Below are 21,597 nucleotides of genomic sequence, written 5' to 3' on the forward strand. Positions count from 1 at the left end.
AAATCTGTGGAGGGAGCTGAAGGTTCGAGTTGCCAAACGTCAAAATCCCTCCTGAGATGGGTGCAAACCTGGTGGCCAACTACAAGAAACGTCTGACCTCTGTAATTGCCAACAAGGGTTTTGCCACCAAGTACTAAGTCGAAGGGGTCAAATACTTATTTCCCTCATTAACATGCAAATCAATTTATAACTTTTTTGAAATGCGTTTTTCTGGATTTTTTTGTTGTTATTCTGTCTCTCACTGTTAAATACACCTACCATTAAAATTATAGACTGATCATTTCTTTGTCAGTGGGCAAACGTACAAAATCAGCAGGGGATCAAATTCTTTTTTCCCTCACTGTATAACTGTCTGCATACTTTTCAATATAATTTTCTTTATTGTAAAATTGACTTAACAGTGAGAGTAGTTCTTTTTTTTTTCTTCCCTCACTCCACACTGTACATTTGCTGCTATGCACGTGTGGTATTCAGGTTACGCACAATAAAAAGCTTGACTTGGAGACCTTCAGGGTATTAGCCATGCCTGCTCCTTCACATTCACTGCTCATTTAGGGTTAACTGAAGCCATGCGGTGGGCCAGTGGCCTGCTGAATGCATTTGAGCAGTATCAGGAATTCATGCTCCTCTGCCTAATTTAGTGACTCCTGGTCTCCCTCAGGCCTTCTCTCCTCTGCTGCTCTTTTCTGCCTCACGAGCCCTAAGACTCTGACTTAGTGTTGTAAGCCCCTGGTACTATGACTCCTTTGCCATTTTTATTTTTTGTTTTGTTGCTGGTCCAAACATTTGTATTTCATTTTTTTTCATCCTGAGCCCAGAAATGTACAGTGATACAAATCTCCCTGGCTGCTGTATCTAACTACAAATGGTGTCTGATTATCTAACTGCTGTTCTTTTTTCTCCTCCAGTCTTCATGTCTCATAATGTCCACAGTAGTTGATTATAGAAATGTGTGAACATCTTGTCCAATTAAATGGACCTTCTGTAGATGTGGCATTGTTGGTGTTTGGGGAAAATGATCAAGTTGCCCAGTGTCCTCAAGATATCAATGTTAACATGGCCATTTTAGGGGCAACGTGTAGTGCAGAACACGTATTTGCAATCCCTGCAATATCATTTAAAGGTTTCGTAATGCTCCTCGGCTGTGGATGCACAGTCAGGCTTTGATAATTATTTATATTTTTGTTTCTCCCGAGTCCATGTGGTGGTGGTTATGCTCTCATGCTCCAGTCTCGGTGAGATGGTGGGAATGGTGGTGTGATTGTGGCAGACGATCTGTTGGATTTATGGGGTGGGATGTTTTTCCCTGTTTGGAAAACACAGACAGATGCATAGTACGTAACCCAAGAAAATCAGACATCAGAAGATGATAAAACTATTAAGACTTGCAAACATGTGGGAACCATAATACAAATATTTTAAATAAGCTTCTATGTATTTATTTAATTCTATTTGCATCACACTGCTTGTCTGCAAAGTGTGTAGACATTTTCTAGATTGTTTATTTTCTTCACCATGAGTAAGTATCAGGATCCCTCCCAATAGACAATGATGTTGTCTGAGTTGAAGGGACATCCTACAGTTAAAATGTTTACAAATCTTTACAAAGAAAGTAATAACACAATTTAGTAGTAAAACTACAAATCAACTACAATAAACACTAAAGATTTGGTAGAGCCCATTTTAGAACTATATAATTTTATAAACAAATATATAATATTGTATAGGTATTGGCATGTATGTGTGATGTATTAGTGTCTCCCATGAAGCCCTTACTACAATATTAGAATGTTCGACATGTGCAAGAGCTAGTTGGAAGTTCTGTTTACTCAAATCTCCATGGCAACGGAAGTATCTTCATGTACATCGGAAGAATATTTGCCATTGACGTCACCTACAGCTTTGAAGAACAACACATTTTTACTGAGAAGAATTATAATTTGTAAATGAGCAGGAAACTGTTTTCAGGCCGTGATCGGCAGCGACTTCAAGAGCTTCATCGGAGCCAACCTTCTTCATTAAACCGGGTAAGGGCGCAATTAACACTATAAACAAACCTCCGGGACTGCTCAGGAGACTGGAATGATCAATGGGAGCCAACAGCGGTGCACAGCTCTCCACTCTACAAGCTGCTTCTGCTGTCCCTAGAAGACACTGACCCCTGTGAGGAGAGTCGTCTTGTTCTGCCCCAGAAGGCTGAGCCTGCTGTCCAAGAAAATGGTTCCGGTGACAAAACCTTCACGACCCTGCTTGTGGTGAAGCCCCAGCTTACCAAACTGGACCAATACAAGAGTCAGTCTCCTATGTCCAAGCACAAACTGCAACAATTGAAGACCATGTCCTAGGTGACAAAACTGCCTCTGTAACAGTTGACCAACCACAAACTTCAGTTGAAGAGCCTGCTTCTGCTGAAGAAACTGCAGATTCACCTATTGAAGACACAGTCATTGATAAACAAAGCCCAACTGGACCAATTGAAGATGCTACTCTGGCTGACCAAACTTTCACTGCATCCAAGGAACCTGATTCCGAGGACTTCAAACCAAAGAAGAATAGGGAGAAGTACAGTGGCTGCTGCTTCCTTGCACCCTGGAGGGCAATGTGGCGGGGCTGGAAGAGCAGGAGGTCAGCTACTTCCAAGAACCACAGTGTACAGAAAAAATGATTAGGCTAAAAAGAGCAACAAAGCCCTGTCTAAACTTCCTATTACAAAACAGGAAGTATAAACACTTAAAATGATATTTGAATATTTGAAATCTAATTTACTTATCTATTATCTTATTTACTAATCTTTGAAATAGAAACAATAAATAAATAACCTTCAAAAACCACACCACAGCTTTGTTTGATTTACTGTGATTTTTGGACATGTAATAGGAATGTGTTGTATCCCAGGGGAGAGACAAAGGTCACTGTACTCCAAAGAGAGAGAGAGAGAGATAGGGGGTAAAATAAAATCTGATTGCAAAGAGATTGCAAAAGATATATAGGAAGGCTGCTATGGACTCAGAGAGCCCTGCTCCACTGTTTTCTCACTCTGACTCCACTCCAGTGCCGTACTGATCTTATGAGGGCACATGCAAGTAGCTCTACCACCTTAATGCCAATAATAACCCACCGGGTATGTCCAGTAATTGAATGGGATACAAGTCAGGTTCCTTCTGGAAATGCTTCCTGTGGACTAGAATGCAGTGCATCCCGAACAGAAATGCAATAGCCGTGAAATGGAATACCAATTTTTCCTGACAAGAGATAGGTGCAAGGTCCTGACAAATTAAAATATTCTGTGGGACTAACAGAAAACCAGGGTGCTTACTATTAGTATCCTGGTCAACTCCTCAGTTCAGACTTCCCTGATCTAGTCTTATTAAAGTCGGTCTCCTGGTTAACTCCTTAGTTCAGATGTAAAGTTTCCCATGACACCTTACTTGCAAAGCAGTTGTCGCTCTTCTCCACATATCTGTAGTGTATTGAGTTCTCGCTGCCACCTCACAGGGTTCTGCTGTTCAGTGGTGAAAGAGTGCAGTCTACTTCCCTGTTAATCATGCCCTCTAAGACCAATGCACAGGGTGAATTGTGGGAATGCAAAAAAAAAAAAAAAACGGACCTCTGGTGCCATCTGCAGGAAAGTCTCACCTTCTTCTCATCACTTCCTGTCCTACAGGGACTTGACCATCAATAGAGGAATCTTCTAGTTGGATGCCCTATCTGATTCCAACCTCTTAACTCCCTTGGTGCTGAAACCTTTACGGGATTATGATTAGAATTCCCTGACACATAGGCAAGGGACAATCTGCCTTTGTAACCGTCATCTGCCTGTAGGATCAAGCCTGCACACAAAGATGAGATCATTGGAAGCCCATGGGCTGACTTGCATAATAATAAAATAAATTGAAAAAAGTTTTTGACATCAATGTATAAGGATGTCTCTGTAATCCTCAATTTATACATTCACTATATTTAAGTCACTTCTCATATAAATTAGTTATCTGTCTAATGCAGCTCTTTAGGTTTGCAAGTGAGAATCAGATTTTGGATTTAATGAATGGGATATTCACTTGGTGGTATCAAGATGTCATACCTGCAATGCACACTCATACATTACTTTTGGGACTCTCCTAATCTGCTATATGGATTGAAACTTTCAAGATGGCCTATTGAAGGTATGTCTAGTGTTTATATTTCAATAGAAAAAAATGTTTGTGAACAAAACTGTCTTGTTTGTAGAGGAGCCTAGTGCCTCGGTTCCACTGGTTTAAGCGCCGTGTCGTGTCTGTAAACCAGGCCGCTGTGATCCGTCCTCTGATGCAGGAGCAGCGACTGTGCTTGGTTTGTGTTCAAAACAGAGACAGGAGACACTAGAGCGACACAGCCTGAGTGGACAGGACTTTGTGTCTGTTTTATTCTTTCTTTACAGGATTGGAAACAGCGTAATAAATACACGTTTCTGTTAGAGATATACGGAAGAGATAAACGTGTAGAGGCAACATTATATTCAGACAAGCATGTTACCATAAGAATACGTTTCCATGTGCAACAATAATACTAAATAGCAAATATGTATTGTTATTATTATCGTCATCATTTGTGCTAGTATATATGTGTTTTAAACGCACAGCGTGACCCCCTTCATTTATTACTCTTTCTACAGATTTGTAACTGCAAACAACACTTTTTGCCGTATTATTTATAATGTACTTATCAGACGTCCTTAACCCGGGTAATACAGTTGAAACAAAATACACACGTTTCACGATTAATCATCCAGATACAATATAGCAGTTATAATTGAACTAAAGTGTGCGCGTCTCAGTCATGGCGTTTATGGACGCATTTATTAAACCAGTCCTTATGTTTTAGAGGAAACCCAGATCTGCTGTATTTATTTATTCATTCATGTCACTTGTAAATGGGCACTTTAATGAATCGTGTTCGCCTTCATACTGACTGTCTCTGCTGGGCTGATATACAACAGACTGCACACCATTCACACAACACAGCCTGAAACACGCCCAGCTGTTCATACAATATTAATACAATCCGATTATTATCCTTCAGTTTATTTTAACTAGTCAGTCACTGCACCGGTCCTGTGAAATCAGTCTTTAATGCACTCGGATATTAACTGTATCAGTCATTGTCTCTGTACGTGGATTTCACTCCATCTTCATGATCGCACAGGCACTTGAGATTATATCTTCCGATACAATGTATCTGATCTCCTCCCTGTGTCTCAAGTCAAACACACACCTCCGCAGCTGAAAGTGAATCATGTCCTCAGTGGGACGGACACTTACGGACACGTCCAGCACCAGCAGGTTAACCCGCACAAAACACGGCGCGTCCGGCGTCCGCCAGTGGAAACGGGGCATAAATGCAGGGCCGGCCCTGACCAATTTGGTGCCCTAGGCAAGATTTTAGCTGGTGCCCCTTGCATCACAGCCAATTCCACCACCGATCATTGTGTTCATACACTCACACAGAAACTGCATAGCTTTATGTCTTTGAGATTTTTTTTATTTTAGAAACAAAAAAAAACAAAAAAACAGTATGAAAGAAACAAGTGACATAAAATGAATTATAAATACAATATAAATAAGAGTATTGCACGAAAAAACTATATTACAGAAACCTTAGTGCAATATGCATAATGTAGCATTTGTTCTACTGCCTTACTCGCCATGCCTTTCTTGCAGCAAACAGGTGACATAAAACAAATTATAAATAAGTGGATGCACACTTGAAAGAAAAAGTGTATTTATCAAAATTAGGTTACAGGTTAGGTTATTCCCCAAACACCTTGAATAGTCTTTCCCACATTCCATAATGAGTTTAAGGTAAAAGTAACTGACATAAACTCTAGCTAGCTAGCTATTTAAATTAGTGAACATAACTAGTATGGTCCAAAGTAAGCTAGCTAGTAGTAACACTGCTTTAACGGTAACTGCAATTAGATAAACATATTCATTCATCACATCACATTACCTCTGTCCTTATCCTGTTTTTCCTCTTTGCTTCTTCTTTTTCTTCCCTGGGCACCAGAGGACTTTGGTCTTTTTCACATCATTTGAAGTAGGCTGCTGATGCTAATTTATCATGTTTCACGTTAAGTGTCACTCACTACTTCAGAAAACTGAACTCGCCCCCCCCCCACAATCCGGTAAGTCTAACTATGAGATGGGGGAGATGATTGATGTGCCGGGCCAGAGTGATGCTGCTGGCAACACAGAAAATATGGCCTAATAAGCTATGTAGTTATGTTGTTATGGGGGCTTTTGCTTTTTGGTAATATTTCGAATGAATAGTATTAAATTAGTATTAGTAAAAAATAGTAAAAGTGCCTAAATGCACAATGTCTGTGAGGAAATTGGCTCTCCTGGGTGAAATGGTCACATGCTCTGAGCCTGAAGGGTAAGATTGCAGCTTGAGGGAAACATCCCTCACTGCGTGGGAACTCTTTTCTTGTGACTCAGTTACATTCCTTACTAACCGCTTCTTGCCGAGGGATTGAACACTGCACATTGTCCTTTTTGGCTTTGCATTTCTTTCTGCAAGGCTGAGCACAGCCAGTGTGAATAAATTAACCTAGGGATGTATTAAGCCGCATTTCAGAGCTGACCGTTTCTTGCAAAGGACCTCATTAACCCAAATGAGCCATGGCCGTGTTTCCAGAATGTTTTCTTTCAGTCTAAGGTTGAACAAAGGGTCATGGTGTTCCTTGATACTGGGGCTCATTGGGAAGGCATGATATTTTACAGTCTTTGGGAATTCCTCAAGTCCCTTCACTCTTTCCTTTCCATCCCGCCTAAAAAAACTTTGAGGAGGCTATCTTGTACATGGCCTTGGTATCACATCCACTTCTCTGAAGCTTATGGATTCCTGAATACAGCTGGTTGCACCCTGATGTGTCCCGACTCCCCTGTCAAGCGTGGAAGAACTTCGCAAAGTTGTGACTCTAGACAAGAGGCCAACATCATTAATTAATATTTATATAATACCACAATATTGAATATCAGGATTGCAAATTGCAGTAATGCTAAAGGTTCCAGTGGTTTTCAACCCAGGTCCCAAAGGACAACTGTCTATATGCCTCTTTCATAGGTTTCACATTACATAAGATGCACAATGAAAAGTTTCAGTGGGCTTTGCCTTGATGTAGAGCAGTAAATCTAAACACAACCCCATGTGGCTTTGTAGAGAACTAGGGAATTCAGAAACATTTCCTGTTGTTTACAGGTTACATACTACTAGCCAGTGACTTATATGGGAAGCTTCAATGGAACACTGGGGGATTTTTAATTGAAAACATGTGTTCAGACCAAACCTCTCCAGGGAATTTCTTCCTGGGAAAATGCAATCTGCAATGTGTCAACAGCTAAAAAATAAAAAGACACATTGACAATGGTTTCTGTAATTTGTGTACACTGAAACCAAAAACAAGTATTAGAAGCTTCATATACTTACACCTTAGGAAATCTCAGATGTTCTTTGCAAATTATCTAGAAATTGTTTGTTGAATTTCCAGTGTGCTTTGAAAATCCCTTGAAAGTTGAAGTAAGCTGGTCAACAGGTGATAGAAGGATTGGCCAGGCATGAATGGTTGCAGTGTTTTAATAATTCTTCCTGGTGTATATTTCCAGTGCCTCTGTTGACCTATTTCTTACATTTTGAGCTTCAGCTAACATTTGTGGCAAGCAGCACGAAAGTTCTACTACCTATTGAAACATGGTATACTGACACCACTTCTTAGCCCATGCTATTTATGCTCAGGTCTGCGGGATTAGGGAACAGGCTAAATTGAATGGAAGTGCAAGGTAGTTAACCTTTTATTAACATGATCCTGTGAGTGGACTTACAAATGAGTGCCATACCGTAGTAATTAACTTTAATCATGTGAAACATTGGGGAGATGGCAAGACATTTTACTTCAACGCAGAGTTTGAGCATCATTGGCCTGGGGTTAAAGTTCACCTGCACATTGATTGCATTTGGTGTGTGAAATCTCTTACTGAGCTTCTCCCTTTGGGTAATGTGTAAAGTATATGTTTCAAGAAGCCAAGCCCTACTCCTAGGGTATTTGTGTATTTGTGCAGTGCTTTGTCTATTCACACCCTGAGCTATACAGTATATGAAAGGGTAGAAGAGGAATGACTTAAAGCAATTTTTTTTTTTTTTGTTAAATAAGATGAATGTGTTTGTTTCTGAGGGTTTTAAACATAAGCAATGTAGCTCCTGATGAAACATGCCCAATGAGATATTCTGACCAGTTCAGCTCAGGCAACTGATTTGATCTGATCCTCTCCAGATAGAACAACCCTGCCTCTTCCATAAAAAAAGGAAAGAATTGCCAACATAATTTTATATTTTTGTATTATTATCCATTCTATTATTGTAATGTATTTATATACTGTATATTGTATAATTCCACATCCCCACAGTTGTGATTTGTTATATAATTATTTACATTTTCAAAATGTCTGGATTTTTTAAGGAATATTTACAGGAAATACAGTGCCAAAACCAAATAAAACCTACATCCAGACCTTAAGTTGAAGTTTTAGTTTGCTTTTGTAATCCATCCCTTTCTCTCATTCAGAGCGCCCAGTTCTAACCAGACCCCACCACCTATTGTACAACTGTCACATGAGTGAATGTGTCTGAAGCGCCAGAATTTTTCTCTCTCTGATCTCCCAGATTGGTCTCTGCTTAGCCTGTGAACCTAATTGGTAGAAGCCATTGAGCTACTAAGTCCAGATGCCCACCCAGTAGGAATAGGATCTGGGATCTTCTCTGCACTTGACTCTTCACCTGTGCTGCTCGTGATGTAAAGAAACAGGTTTCGGCCTGGGAAGTTTATGGAATATGAGCTAACCTGCAAGTCTGGCAAGCAAGACGAACTGATGGGAGAATTGAATGACCCGAGTGAAAGTTTTGCATGTGAAATGTATTCACTTCCTTACTTAAATACCTTTGTGTGGGAGGCTGTGCCAAGCCCTGGAAGTAAATGGATTTTACTTTAAACAGCTCAGCAATGTTGAATTCTCAACTAAATTTAGATGTACATTTCTGCTTTTCATTTAATGGTCTCACTATGCATCAGGATTGCATGCCCGTCTACCTCCTACCCAATTGATGAAACACAACTGCATGGCAGGGATTCGTTTTTTTTTTAACTCTGTTTTATCAGCTGTGCAATTAATTCTGGGTATTTTCCTCTCATTCTTACACAACCTTTCATATAGCGTGCAAATGTTTTAATGTGCTGACTAAGGGAAGGTTAGTACTGTGTCAGATAATAGTTTTTACATCTACATCAGCAGAAATCTTCTATCACTGAGTTGCTCCCTGCTAAAGATTATGAAACTAAGAAATCAGAGTCATAGAGCTTCTGGAATGACACACAATTAACGGATTTCAAAGTGCTACTATATATATGAATGTAAGTATAAATATACATTCATTAGAGTACATGTGCGTTGTTTAGTCACAGCAAATATTACTAATCCATATTCAGTGTTCTGTGATTGACGGTACTGTTATTGAAAAAGAAGAGACAAGACAACAATTAACAAAAAACTCTACATTGAGATATTTAGACTAATGTTATTTATTCAACAAATGAATGCAACTCCCACTATAATTATCAGAAAATAGGCAGTGAAGATTCTTAACAATGGCACAAAACATACCGTTAAAAATGATACCTTCTCCTCCCATTTCAGCTTGCCAATGTTACTGTCTGGCCTTGATGTGAGACACAGTTGCTGAATGGATCAGATGCATTTAACAATAGCTTATATGGCTTATTTTAACATGCAAGGTATGTAATAGGGGGCACATGTATATTTTCACAATTTAGTCATGGTTCTCTCTGTAAAGCTATACAAAGAATACTGCGTTCAACCACAAGGTTTCTTTGAGCAATGATACCATGCATTTTGATTGTGTGTTATGGTTCTGCAGTATAAGCCATTTATATGGGATTTGCTGAACTATGATGGTATACATTCATCCATATTAATCTAATTTATTTATCACTTCCCACAATAACCTCAGACCAGCTGCTGACCTCAAATCAGTTTTTTGTATTCATGAAATCTTTAGTGGTGCCTCCCAGAATGGCGTTTTCCATAATAGTCAAGAAGAAAAACAAGACAATGTTTATTTGAATTGGTGGTTCTTGTTGCCCCCCTCACCCGAGCACCCCCAAGGATTTCTCTGCAATGCTCTTCACATGGAGGCCAGTCATTTGGTTATTTATTGCCAGGTTGTAAAAGTATGCAACTGAACATTACACCAGTAATTACACCAGTTTCGCTCTAATATAATGGATTTATGGGCTACTGTGAAACCTCAGGAGCTGTAGTGCGACTGCAAGCATTCCTGCTGGCTCTGAAGCTATCAGAGTGTCTCCGGTAGTTTGAACATGGTGTTGATCTGCTGGTAGATGCACTGGCTTGGATTCCTTCCACCTTTGGGCTCCTTCTCTCCTTGGTGGTTTGAGGTGTCTGTCGTGGCCCACTCTTGAAAAGGTTGTCCTTAAACTATTGTTTCTCCTTCACCATTTAGACTGGGAATGTCATTTTGCTAGTTGGGCCACCCAAACAGCGTGCAATTATTTACTACCTTGGAAAACTTTTTGTAACTTTATCCAGCTAAACAGTGTGTCATCTGTCAAAGAAATTCAAGGCTCATTACTGCTGCTCTGAGCATACGGTCTATGAATATTTATTGAAATGTAATACATTGTAAAAGTGTCAATGACCAATTTAGAGCAAAACATTGTGTGAATGTACTCCTCCTGCCGAATGCCTAGGCAGAAGTATCCCGCTGAAGGGAAGGATTGGATGGATATACAGGTTAACCCTTTGTTGGCTGGGGTTCTCATTTTCCTCCAGAATATTGTGTATTGACAAATATTGACAAATGTCAGCTAGTTAGCAGATTTATACTGTTTTGGTCAGGGAAAAACTTGAATCTTGAACTTAAATCTGAGTTTAAAATGAGTTTGTAGGCCAAATTGATTCTCTGATCAGCTGGTTTAATCTCTGGTTGTGATGAATTTCCAGTGATTAATTTCCAGTAGCTTCACTGGGAATTTAAAGTGAGTGCAACAATAAATTCTAATAATAAATTATAATAATAATATTAGTATAATATGTGAAAACATGCAGAGTACTGTTCTCTTACAAAATATTTATTCTTTTTATTCTTCTTCTTCTGCCATTCGTCCAGACTGCTACTCCTCCTACAGTTCCTAACGTACACAAACCAAACTTCACACACTTATTTGTCCTGATACTGTTCAGGTTGCTTGTGCTTTTTGTAGAGCTAGGATTGATATTTAATGAGATATGATCGATTGAAACCCCAAATTTCCCATTGACTTGAATGGTGGAACGGATTATCGCGCGCAGACAGGCCAACTTAAAGGCCGGCAGCCAATCAGCGTTGTGTATTCAAATGATGGCCCAGTTAGCAGCCAATCAGCGGTCACGGTTCCCATGGCTTGATTCCTCCTCTCTGTCTCTGCTATACTCTGCACTTCCGCGCTGCGCTGTGAGTTTCCACTGCGGTCACAGCATGTGTTATTGATTTCTGTATTAAATACTGTATAATTCTAATACTTATACCACTGCTACTACTACTAATAATTATACTACATTCAGTGTGTGTATACGGGGCTTTAATACGGATTATTTGCCATGTTATTATTCAGTCTTGTCACAACACTGCGATACGAGATTTGATTAGAAATAACCCTACATATCTCAGTTTATTCCCTATAATATATCATGTTTTCTATTATTTCACCTTGCTTTTAATACATTTTTATCATATGATATCCCCATACAGTACAATACTGTATCATATATACTACATTATATTCGTTTAATACTGTTTTATATACTAATATTTATTCCACTGCTACTAATATACACTGCTCACAAAATTTTAGGGAACACTTAAATCACACATTGGATCTCGATGAACGAAATATCCATCCATCCATTTTCGAAACCGCTTATCCATGTGCTCCTGATGGTGTCCTGGGGGATATCCTCCCAGACCTGGATCAGGGCATCAGAACTTGGCGGTGTCGGATGCACCGATACATAATGTCCCAAAGGTTCTCAATCGGATTCAGGTCTGGGGAATGTGAGGGCCAGTCAATGGCATCAATTCCTTTGTCATGCAGGAAGTGCCTACACACTCTGGCCACATGAGTCCAGTGATTGTCCTGTACCAGGAGGAACGCAGGGCCCACTGCACCAGTGTAAGCAGTCAGGGTACCGTTGGCTAGCACGTGGAGGTCTGTGCGACCCTCCAAGGATTTGCCTCCCCAGACCATCACTGACCAACGCCAAACCGGTCATGCTGGATGATGTTGCAGGCAGCATAACGTTCACCACGGCGTCTCCAGACTCTTTCACGTCTGTCACATGTGCTCAGTGTGAACCTGCTCTCATCTGTGAAGAGAACGGGGCGCCAATAGCGGACCTGCCGATTCTGGTGTTCTCTGGCGAATGCCAGTCGAGCTGCACGGTGCTGGGCTATGAGCACAGGTCCCACTAGAGGACGTCGGGACCTCATGCCACCCTCATGGAGTCTGTTCCTGACAGTTTGGTTAGCTCGCTGGAGCTCATTTTGTAGGTCTCTGGCAATGCTCCTCTTGTTCCTCCTCGCACAAAGGAGCAGATACCAGTCCTGCTGCTGGATTGATGCCCTTCTACGGCCCTGTCCAGCTCTCCTCGTGTAACGGCCTGTCTCTTGGTATCTCCTCCATGCTCTTGAGACTGTACTGGGAGACACAGCAAACCTTCTTGCGACGGCACACATGGATGTGCCATCCTGGAGGAGCTGGACTACCTGTGCAACCTGAATGGGCTGCAGGTACCGTCTCATGCTACCAGTAGTGACAAGGACAGTAGCAAAACGCAAAACTAGAGAAGAATCAGTCAGGAAGGATAAAGAGAGAGCAATTGTCTGTGGCCACCACCTTTAAAATCATTCCCTTTTTGGGGGTTGTCTTGCTGTTGCCTATCCAGTGCACCTGTCGTCACTTTCATTTGCACCAAAACAGGTGACATTGATTCACAATCGCTTAGGTTTCCTAATTGGACAGATTGATATACCTGAAGTTTAATTGACTTGGTGTTATACTGTGATGATTACGTGTTCACTTAATTTTTTTGAGCAGTGTATACTAAATTATATTAGTTTAATACTGCTTTACATACTAATACGTATTCCACTTAAGTTACTAATAATAACAACACTACATTAAATTTGTATATACGTGACTTTAGTACTGATTATTAGTGCACATGTGAGCCTTTGTGAATCTATGGTTAGTGTTACGCTATTAATCCCTATTATATCCCATTGTGCTTTGTGTTAATAGAGCTTAACATTTCATGCATGTGTTTAATATAACTTTAAATGCTTACTCTTTTGAATGTATACTGGTAGATACTGTGTTTTAAAGTCATATTAAGTGATTATAAGCAGATCGTAATCATATAGTTTGTCAGAACATATCCATCCTGTATTCATAGTATTAGAAAGTGCCTAACTGTGAACATATGCATTGTAATGGTATGTTTAAAGCACGTCATGAGATAAAGGAAATAACGATATAACAATAATAGTTTAAAATAAGTTCCCCCAAAATAGTGCCAAATATAACATTAGAGAACCCTTCCTTCACGATCCAGTAGAGGATAGTAGAACAACTATATATATATATATATATATATATATATGTATGCACCGATCAGCCATAGCATTATGACCACTGACAGGTGAAGTGAATAACACTGATAATCTCGTTATCATTGCACCTGTCAGTGGGTGGGATATATTAGGCAGCAAGTTAACATTTTGTCCTCAAAGTTGATGTGTTAGAAGCAGGAAAAATGGGCAAGCTTAAGGATCTGAGCGACTTTGACAAGGGCCAAATTGTGATGGCTAGACAACTGGGTCAGAGCATCTCCAAAACTGCAGCTGTTGTGTGGTGTTCCTGGTCTGCAGTTGTCAGTACCTATCAAAAGTGGTCCAAGGAAGGAAAAGCGGTGACCCGGCGACAGGGTCATGGGCGGCCAAGGCTCATTGATGCACATGGGGAGCGAAGGCTGGCCCGTGTGGTCTGATCCAACAGACGAGCTACTGTAGCTCAAATTGCTGAAAAAGTGAATGCTGGTTCTGATAGAAAGGTGTCAGAACACACAGTGCATCGCAGTTTGTTGCATATGGGGCTGGGAAGCCGCAGACCAGTCAGGGTGCCCATGCTAACCCCTGTCTACTGCCGAAAGCACCTACAATGGGCAGGTGAGCATCAGAACTGGACCACGGAGCAATGGAAGAAGGTGGCTTGGTCTGATGAATCACGAGTTCAAGGTGTTGACTTGGCCTCCAAATTCCACAGATCTCAATCCAATCGAGCATCTGTGGGATGTGCTGGACAAACAAGTCCGATCCATGGAGGCCCCACCTCGCAACTTACAGGACTTAAAGGATCTGCTGCTAACGTCTTGGTGCCAGATACCACAGCACACCTTCAGAGGTCTAGTGGAGTCCATGCCTCGACAGGTCAGGGCTGTTTTGGTGGCAAAAGGGGGACCTTCACAATATTAGGCAAGTGGTCATAATGTTATGGCTCATCGGTGTATATACAGCGAATGAAAATCCCTGCCCGACTGGCCACATGTTGGTGGGAGTGCTCTAACAAACGACTTCCTAATTAAACTATGCCCCCCTTCCCAGTCTGCACTGCCTTAAAGTGCCAGTCCGATAATAATAGTAATGGTATTTTAAAGCACATGAAATGTGTTCTACATTAAGTGTGTCCCCTCTCTCACTACGTGTTAATACATTTAAACTGGCCTCTATTCAATCTCTTTTTCTAACTTTACAATTAATATTATTTACAACAGTTACTGCTACTACTTCTATTACTACTAGTACCACTATTAATACTAATAACAACAACTTACATTTACTTATACTAACTTACATACTATGACTAAAAACATGAACATACCTGCCATATACAATTACGAAGCTGCATGCTTTTGCATACTGTTAATGATGCTCCTATTCCAAATTATTATACTTTTGGTGTGTGGTTACAATCATATTAACCTGTATAGTATTAAATACTTTTAAATACGTTTTTGTCATACTTACAAAGGCCAAATTAATAATAACAATAATATAATAATAATAAATCATACAACTTTATGTAACACACCATAACATTCCACATCATTTTTTGTAAATAATAATAAATGCAACCTAAACATATGACTGATAGTATACTGTAGTACCTTGTCATGTACTATAGTATAGTATACCAAATACTACAGTTCTACAAATACTATTGTAGTGTTGTATACTATAGTATACTGTATTACCTTGTGATGTATTACTACAGTTATTACTACAGTAGTACAACACATACTGTAGTACACTTTATTATACCATAATACACTATTATACTACAGTATACTGTAGTAGCTTGCGATATATTACAGTACACTTTTATACTATAGTGTTCTGTGATGTACTATGGTACACTTGAATACTGTAGCACCTTGTAATATACTACAGTACTACAGTTCTACAACACATACTATGATAGTGTTGTATACTATAGTATACTGTATTACTTTGATGTATTATCGTTATTACTACAGTACAACAAATACTGTAATACATTGTTTTATACCATTTTAAATGTTTATACTATAGTATACTGTAGTAACTTGTTATATACTATAGTACACTGTTGTATACTGTAGTATCTTGCGCTTACTATATTCAATCATACTTTCACATGCAGACAAAGTTTCTCCAGGAACTTTAGCATTCTAATATAATTAATCTTACTGCTTTGAATTCTACTTTTTCACCAGAACAACGAGAACGAGACGGCTCTGCACTGTGCCGCCCAGTACGGCCACTCGGAGGTGGTGGGGGTTCTGCTGGAGGAGCTGACTGACCCCACAATGAGGAACAACAAGAGTGAGACTCCCTTGGACCTGGCAGCGCTGTACGGCCGGCTTCAGGTGGTCAAGATGCTTGTGAATGCCCACCCCAACCTCATGAGTTGCAACACCAAGAAGCACACCCCCCTGCACCTGGCTGCGCGCAACGGGCACAAGGCAGCTGTTGAGGTGCTCCTGGAGGCGGGCATGGACTTCAACTGCCAGGTGAGAAGGAGAGACTGCCAGACTCAAGCGAATTAGTTTGCCAGGCCCAAAAACAATTGCAGTTTGCCATCTTAAAATCTGCAGCAGCATTTCTATTGTTTTTATTATATTGCCATCGTTTGTCTTTCTTTTTTGTTTGATTATTTCTATTCTGTCTTCTTTCGATTCACTATAAGAAACAACACCATCCAAAACAAAACCAGCCCCAGGAAAAGTAATGAACACTCTTCCCAGGAAATCAGCAATCCAACATTAATTCTTGAGTGGGTAAAGCAGTACAGTAGCATATGGATGGCATAGGGGTTTACTGCCTGAGAAAAATAAAAATAAATAAAATCCAGGACAAACAAGGTGCTTTTTATGTGTGTAAATGTGTGACTATGCAGTAGTAGTTGTTTTGTGCAGCTGTATGCTGATAAGACAGAGGCTCTTGCCTGGAATAATCTCTCAAACTGAGAACAATGAGGTCACTGGTGGCATGGCTTGTGTCAGGCTTAATTCATTTTTAAACTGTGCCATATGTGAAAGTGTGCATGTAATCTGTGTACACATGTGGCAAGCACATAATGATCATTTACAAATATGCAGGTTCATCAATGCATTTGCATTAGTTTGTTTTCCTTTACATTGTGCTTCAGTTTTGAGAGTGACTGTTCCCAATAGGGACCAATGCAGCTGAATTCAAGAGCAGATGCCAGATGCAGTCTGTGCGAGTCAGAATTAAGTCTGAGTATTGGGATGAGCATTACTGGGACCCAGGAGCTCTAGGAGGTAGGCAATAAACCCTTTAGGATGCCCAGATACTTCACAGTTGCTGTGTCATTCCATATTGCGGTATAGCGCAACCAGCTCAATTTCATTATTAATTAAGAATTGGTGCCCATTATTTTAAAGTGTTATGTTAAAGGTGGTCACCAATAGTACACAAACCTTTTGCAAGGTAATTGCAGCTCTTTAATATAACTTGAATATAATGCATGTACATACTTTAGTTCTTACTGAATGTTAAAAATGATCAGCGCTGGGAATTCTGTAAGCGATCTGAGCACGAGAAAGTTCTTTAACCATGCTGATTAAGCCTGGGAAAGTGCTATTACATGGTAATCATAATGATCACATCACATGCTGTAGCAGAAACATGTAATTACTTTTTCCCCACCCTGTAGATCAACTTCTGAAGGCTTTTAATTGAATAGAATGCATTTAATGGTTTACAAGGTTTATTTCACCACGATATTGTGAAGTATAGTGCTGGTTATGGTTTTAAAACTACATTGATTCCAGTTTCAGTATCTACTCCATTTTCCTGTGCTCTTTGTCCCACCGAATATCCACTGAGTGTGTTTGATGGCACAGTTTTTTTTTGTAGCTCACAATTAGTGGGGCACTACAGGTTAATAATCACAGAATAAGTTAAGCCATTACCATTGTAGATTTGGTTAGAAAAAGGGGTAGTGACACAGCAATTACACTGTGGATTGAGATTTGTTAGTGGAAAAATATACATAATAACAAACACACTCGCATAGAGTGCCATCTATTCGTATGCTTACAAAGTCCTCTGCATGCACATTTGATGGACTGTGCACAGGAGACTTTAATTGAAACCGTATTAGATGAAAGCAGATACTAAATGAAAGACTGAACATGACCAGATTTTAACCAACACACACACACACACACACTCACGCACTCACACTCTCACACACACACACACACACACACACACACACACTCATGCACTCACACTCTCACACACACACGCACACACACACACTCACGCACTCACACGCACACACACACACTCACGCACTCACACTCACACACACACACTCACGCACTCACACTCTCACACACACACACACACACACACACACACACACACACACACACTCATGCACTCACACTCTCACACACACACGCACACACACACACTCACGCACTCACATGCACACACACACTCACGCACTCACACTCACACACACACACACACACACACACACACACACACACACACACTCACTCACAGTCCCATTATATTCCTGGAAATACGGTGAGAGTAAATCAATTTCCCCTGAGTGACATCACTGTCCAGAAACTACGACAGGAAGGGGTCCTGAGTAAGATGAGGTAAGACATCCTGTGACAGCGATACAAGCGCTGCTTCATCTTCATAGTCATACTCATAATGGAGCACCAACAAGTCAGCGTCAGGGTCTGTTTACTGAGCAATAGCCTTACTAGCTTGGGCAGGAGCACAACACTTATGCCAAAGAGGGCGAGTTTCATGTCTCATGGGCTTCAACTCATGAGAAAAAAAGATGGGCTCATGCCAGCTTTGATTCACTCACTATGAGCCATTACGCTGTTGTGAAGACATCAGGAAAATAAAGGTAAGGGTGGCTCTTTGAAAAGCACATCCCAACTCATGTAGCTTCTGTTTAACACTTGATTTTTTGTCTTCTTTTCCAAATAGGAAGAGTATACAGTTTGAAATGTGTATATATATACAAATTCGATTTTCTGAAGTGCCCTTTAAAACATACTTCTAAGATTTGACATGATCTCAATAGACATGGTTGGTGTTTTTTTTTTTTTTTTCTCATTTAGTGTTAATTATGTTACCAGAGATACAATTAAACATTTCATCAGATACTCCCATGTGGTACAAAAGTTAGTGTTCAGCTTGTTCAGCTTGCCTCGGTTCCACTGGTTTAAGCGCCGTGTCGTGTCTGTAAACCAGGCCGCTGTGATCCGTCCTCTGATGCAGGAGCAGCGACTGTGCTTGGTTTGTGTTCAAAACAGAGACAGGAGACACTAGAGCGACACAGCCTGAGTGGACAGGACTTTGTGTCTGTTTTATTCTTTCTTTACAGGATTGGAAACAGCGTAATAAATACACGTTTCTGTTAGAGATATACGGAAGAGATAAACGTGTAGAGGCAACATTATATTCAGACAAGCATGTTCCCATAAGAATACGGTTCCATGTGCAACAATAATACTAAATAGCGAATATGTATTGTTATTATTATCGTCATCATTTGTGCTAGTATATATGTGTTTTAAACGCACAGCGTGACCCCCTTCATTTATTACTCTTACTACAGATTTGTAACTGCAAACAACACTTTTTGCCGTATTATTTATAATGTACTTATCAGACGTCCTTAACCCGGGTAATACAGTTGAAACAAAATACACACGTTTCACGATTAATCATCCAGATACAATATAGCAGTTATAATTGAACTAAAGTGTGCGCGTCTCAGTCATGGACGCATTTATTAAACCAGTCCTTATGTTTTAGAGGGAAACCCAGATCTGCTGTATTTATTTATTCATTCATGTCACTTGTAAATGGGCACGTTAACTGAATCGTGTTCGCCTTCATACTGACTGTCTCTGCTGGGCTGATTTACAACAGACTGCACACCATTCACACAACACAGCCTGAAACACGTCCAGCTGTTCATACAATATTAATAAAATCGGCCGCTACGATCCGATTATTATCCTTCAGTTTATTTTAACTAGTCACAGCACTGCACCGGTCCTGTGAAATCCAAGTTTTTAATGCACTCTGTATCAGTCATTGTCTCTGTACGTGGATTTCACTCCATGCTGCTAATAAAACTGTAATTTCTTCGTGATCGCACACGGCACTTGAGATTATATCTTCCGAAACAATGTCTCTGATCTCCTCCTGTGTCTCAGTCCAGCGCACTCCTCTCTTCTGAAAGTGAATCGTGTCCTTAGTGGGGACGGAGGCTTACGGACGTGTCTGGCAGCAGATAGTTAACCTCCACAAAACACGGACTCGTCCGGACGCTCAGCCAGTGGAAACGGGTCATAGGTGTCTTATAGCACACTCTGAAAAAGCCACTGTTCTAGTCGCTCGGTTCACCTGTAACCTATTGATATAATCTAGTTGATTAAAAGTACATTAAAACAAGACTTTTGTCTGTATGGATTAGATGGTGGCTGCTATGTAGATCATAAATATAGAGGAAATCTCTCCTTCATCTGGAGAGAACGTACACAGTCTGCATCAGAGCAACTTTATTCTGTTAATTCTGTCAAGATACAATTCTGTAATTCTGAGATGAGTAATGTACTGGAAAGGAAAATGCAATTATTCTGCACTGAGTAATGCATTGTGCAGTGTTAACACAAGTGACTGCACTGACACACGATACAGAAATCCTATCTCATAGGGCGAAGTTGTGATTTAGATACAGTAAAGCTGCATAGTAAGGGGGAAACGTAGTCAGACTATTCATGATCAGCCAGGAGAAGTTTATAATACAAATAAAACATGACGATGAAGCCCCTCATGGAATTTGAATGTCCACATCTTTTTAATTACAACCCTTCTTTCTTTTCAGACGGAGAAAGGGAGTGCACTACATGAGGCAGCCCTGTTTGGGAAGATGGATGTTGTGCGGATTCTGCTGGAGACAGGTGAGCACTAATTACTCCTCCTGTGGCTTTGTGCACAGTCCTTTCTCGTTCATCACGCACTGCGCTGCATTTCAGAGCCCAAGATCTGGCCACGGTCCCCCGTCTGTCATGATCCCCTGCAGCCTTCTGCGTCTCACCATCTTTTCTTCTTTCTTTACATTTTTTTGTTGCTTTTTTTTTTTACCATCTTCTAAATGTATCCTCTTTCTCAACTCTGCACTATAACACATGTGTGTGGGGTGCAGGGTCTTCACTTGTGGTACTTTAAGTATGGCCCTGAGAGAGAGAGAGAGAGAGAGAGAGAGAGAGAGAGAGAGAGAGAGAGAGAGAGAGAGAGAGAGAGAGAGAGAGAGAGAGAGAGAGAGAGAGAGAGAGAGAGAGAGAGAGAGAGAGAGAGAGAGAGAGAGAGAGAGAGAGAGAGAGAGAGAGAGAGAGAGAGAGAGAGAGAGAATGGGATAAATTGTCTTTTCTTTTGGTTTCACTATGAAAAACTCTTATTAAAGAGAGCGATATGTACTTTTTCTGAAGTTTACTTCTCTCATTTTACTTACTGATCATTCTCAAACAGTGTAAAGTTAGAGATATACTTTTTAGAAATCTCTCCTGTGTGCATGTGTACAAGAGTTGCAGTCCAGATAAGCCGTTGTTGAAAGCCCTGATTGTCATGCTGTCCTCCTCCTTCCCTCTGGTCCAAGGTCAGCAAAGAGGTGCTTATAAAATTAGCTCTAATCTTTATTCATGTCACATCTCATATAACTCAAGTGCACCTGATGAGAACAGGCCCAACATGAGTAAATCTTTGTTGTAAGATGCAGGCGGGTTTCTTGCCTTTCTGTTCACAAGAAATTGGCTCTGCTCCTCCAGTATCACAGCCCTTCCGGCAGGCTAATAACTTTTAGTGGTAGCATGACTTTGATCT

General features: G+C 40.4%; 1 protein-coding gene across 9 annotated transcripts in view; it reads left to right on the forward strand.

Annotated features, from left to right (window-relative positions):
• anks1b (ankyrin repeat and sterile alpha motif domain containing 1B) overlaps positions 1–21,597 on the forward strand; it is a 300,917-nt gene that overhangs the window by 105,955 nt on the left and 173,365 nt on the right. For all 9 annotated transcript variants that reach the window (XM_066705629.1, XM_066705625.1, XM_066705627.1 and 6 more), the window contains exons 4-5: positions 15,918–16,214; positions 20,603–20,678. In XM_066705629.1, coding sequence (XP_066561726.1) covers positions 15,918–16,214; positions 20,603–20,678 — 373 coding nt within the window. The remainder of the gene's footprint in view (positions 1–15,917; positions 16,215–20,602; positions 20,679–21,597) is intronic.

The sequence above is a fragment of the Amia ocellicauda genome, chromosome 5 (genome assembly GCF_036373705.1).
Source record: "Amia ocellicauda isolate fAmiCal2 chromosome 5, fAmiCal2.hap1, whole genome shotgun sequence".
NCBI lineage: Eukaryota > Metazoa > Chordata > Actinopteri > Amiiformes > Amiidae > Amia > Amia ocellicauda.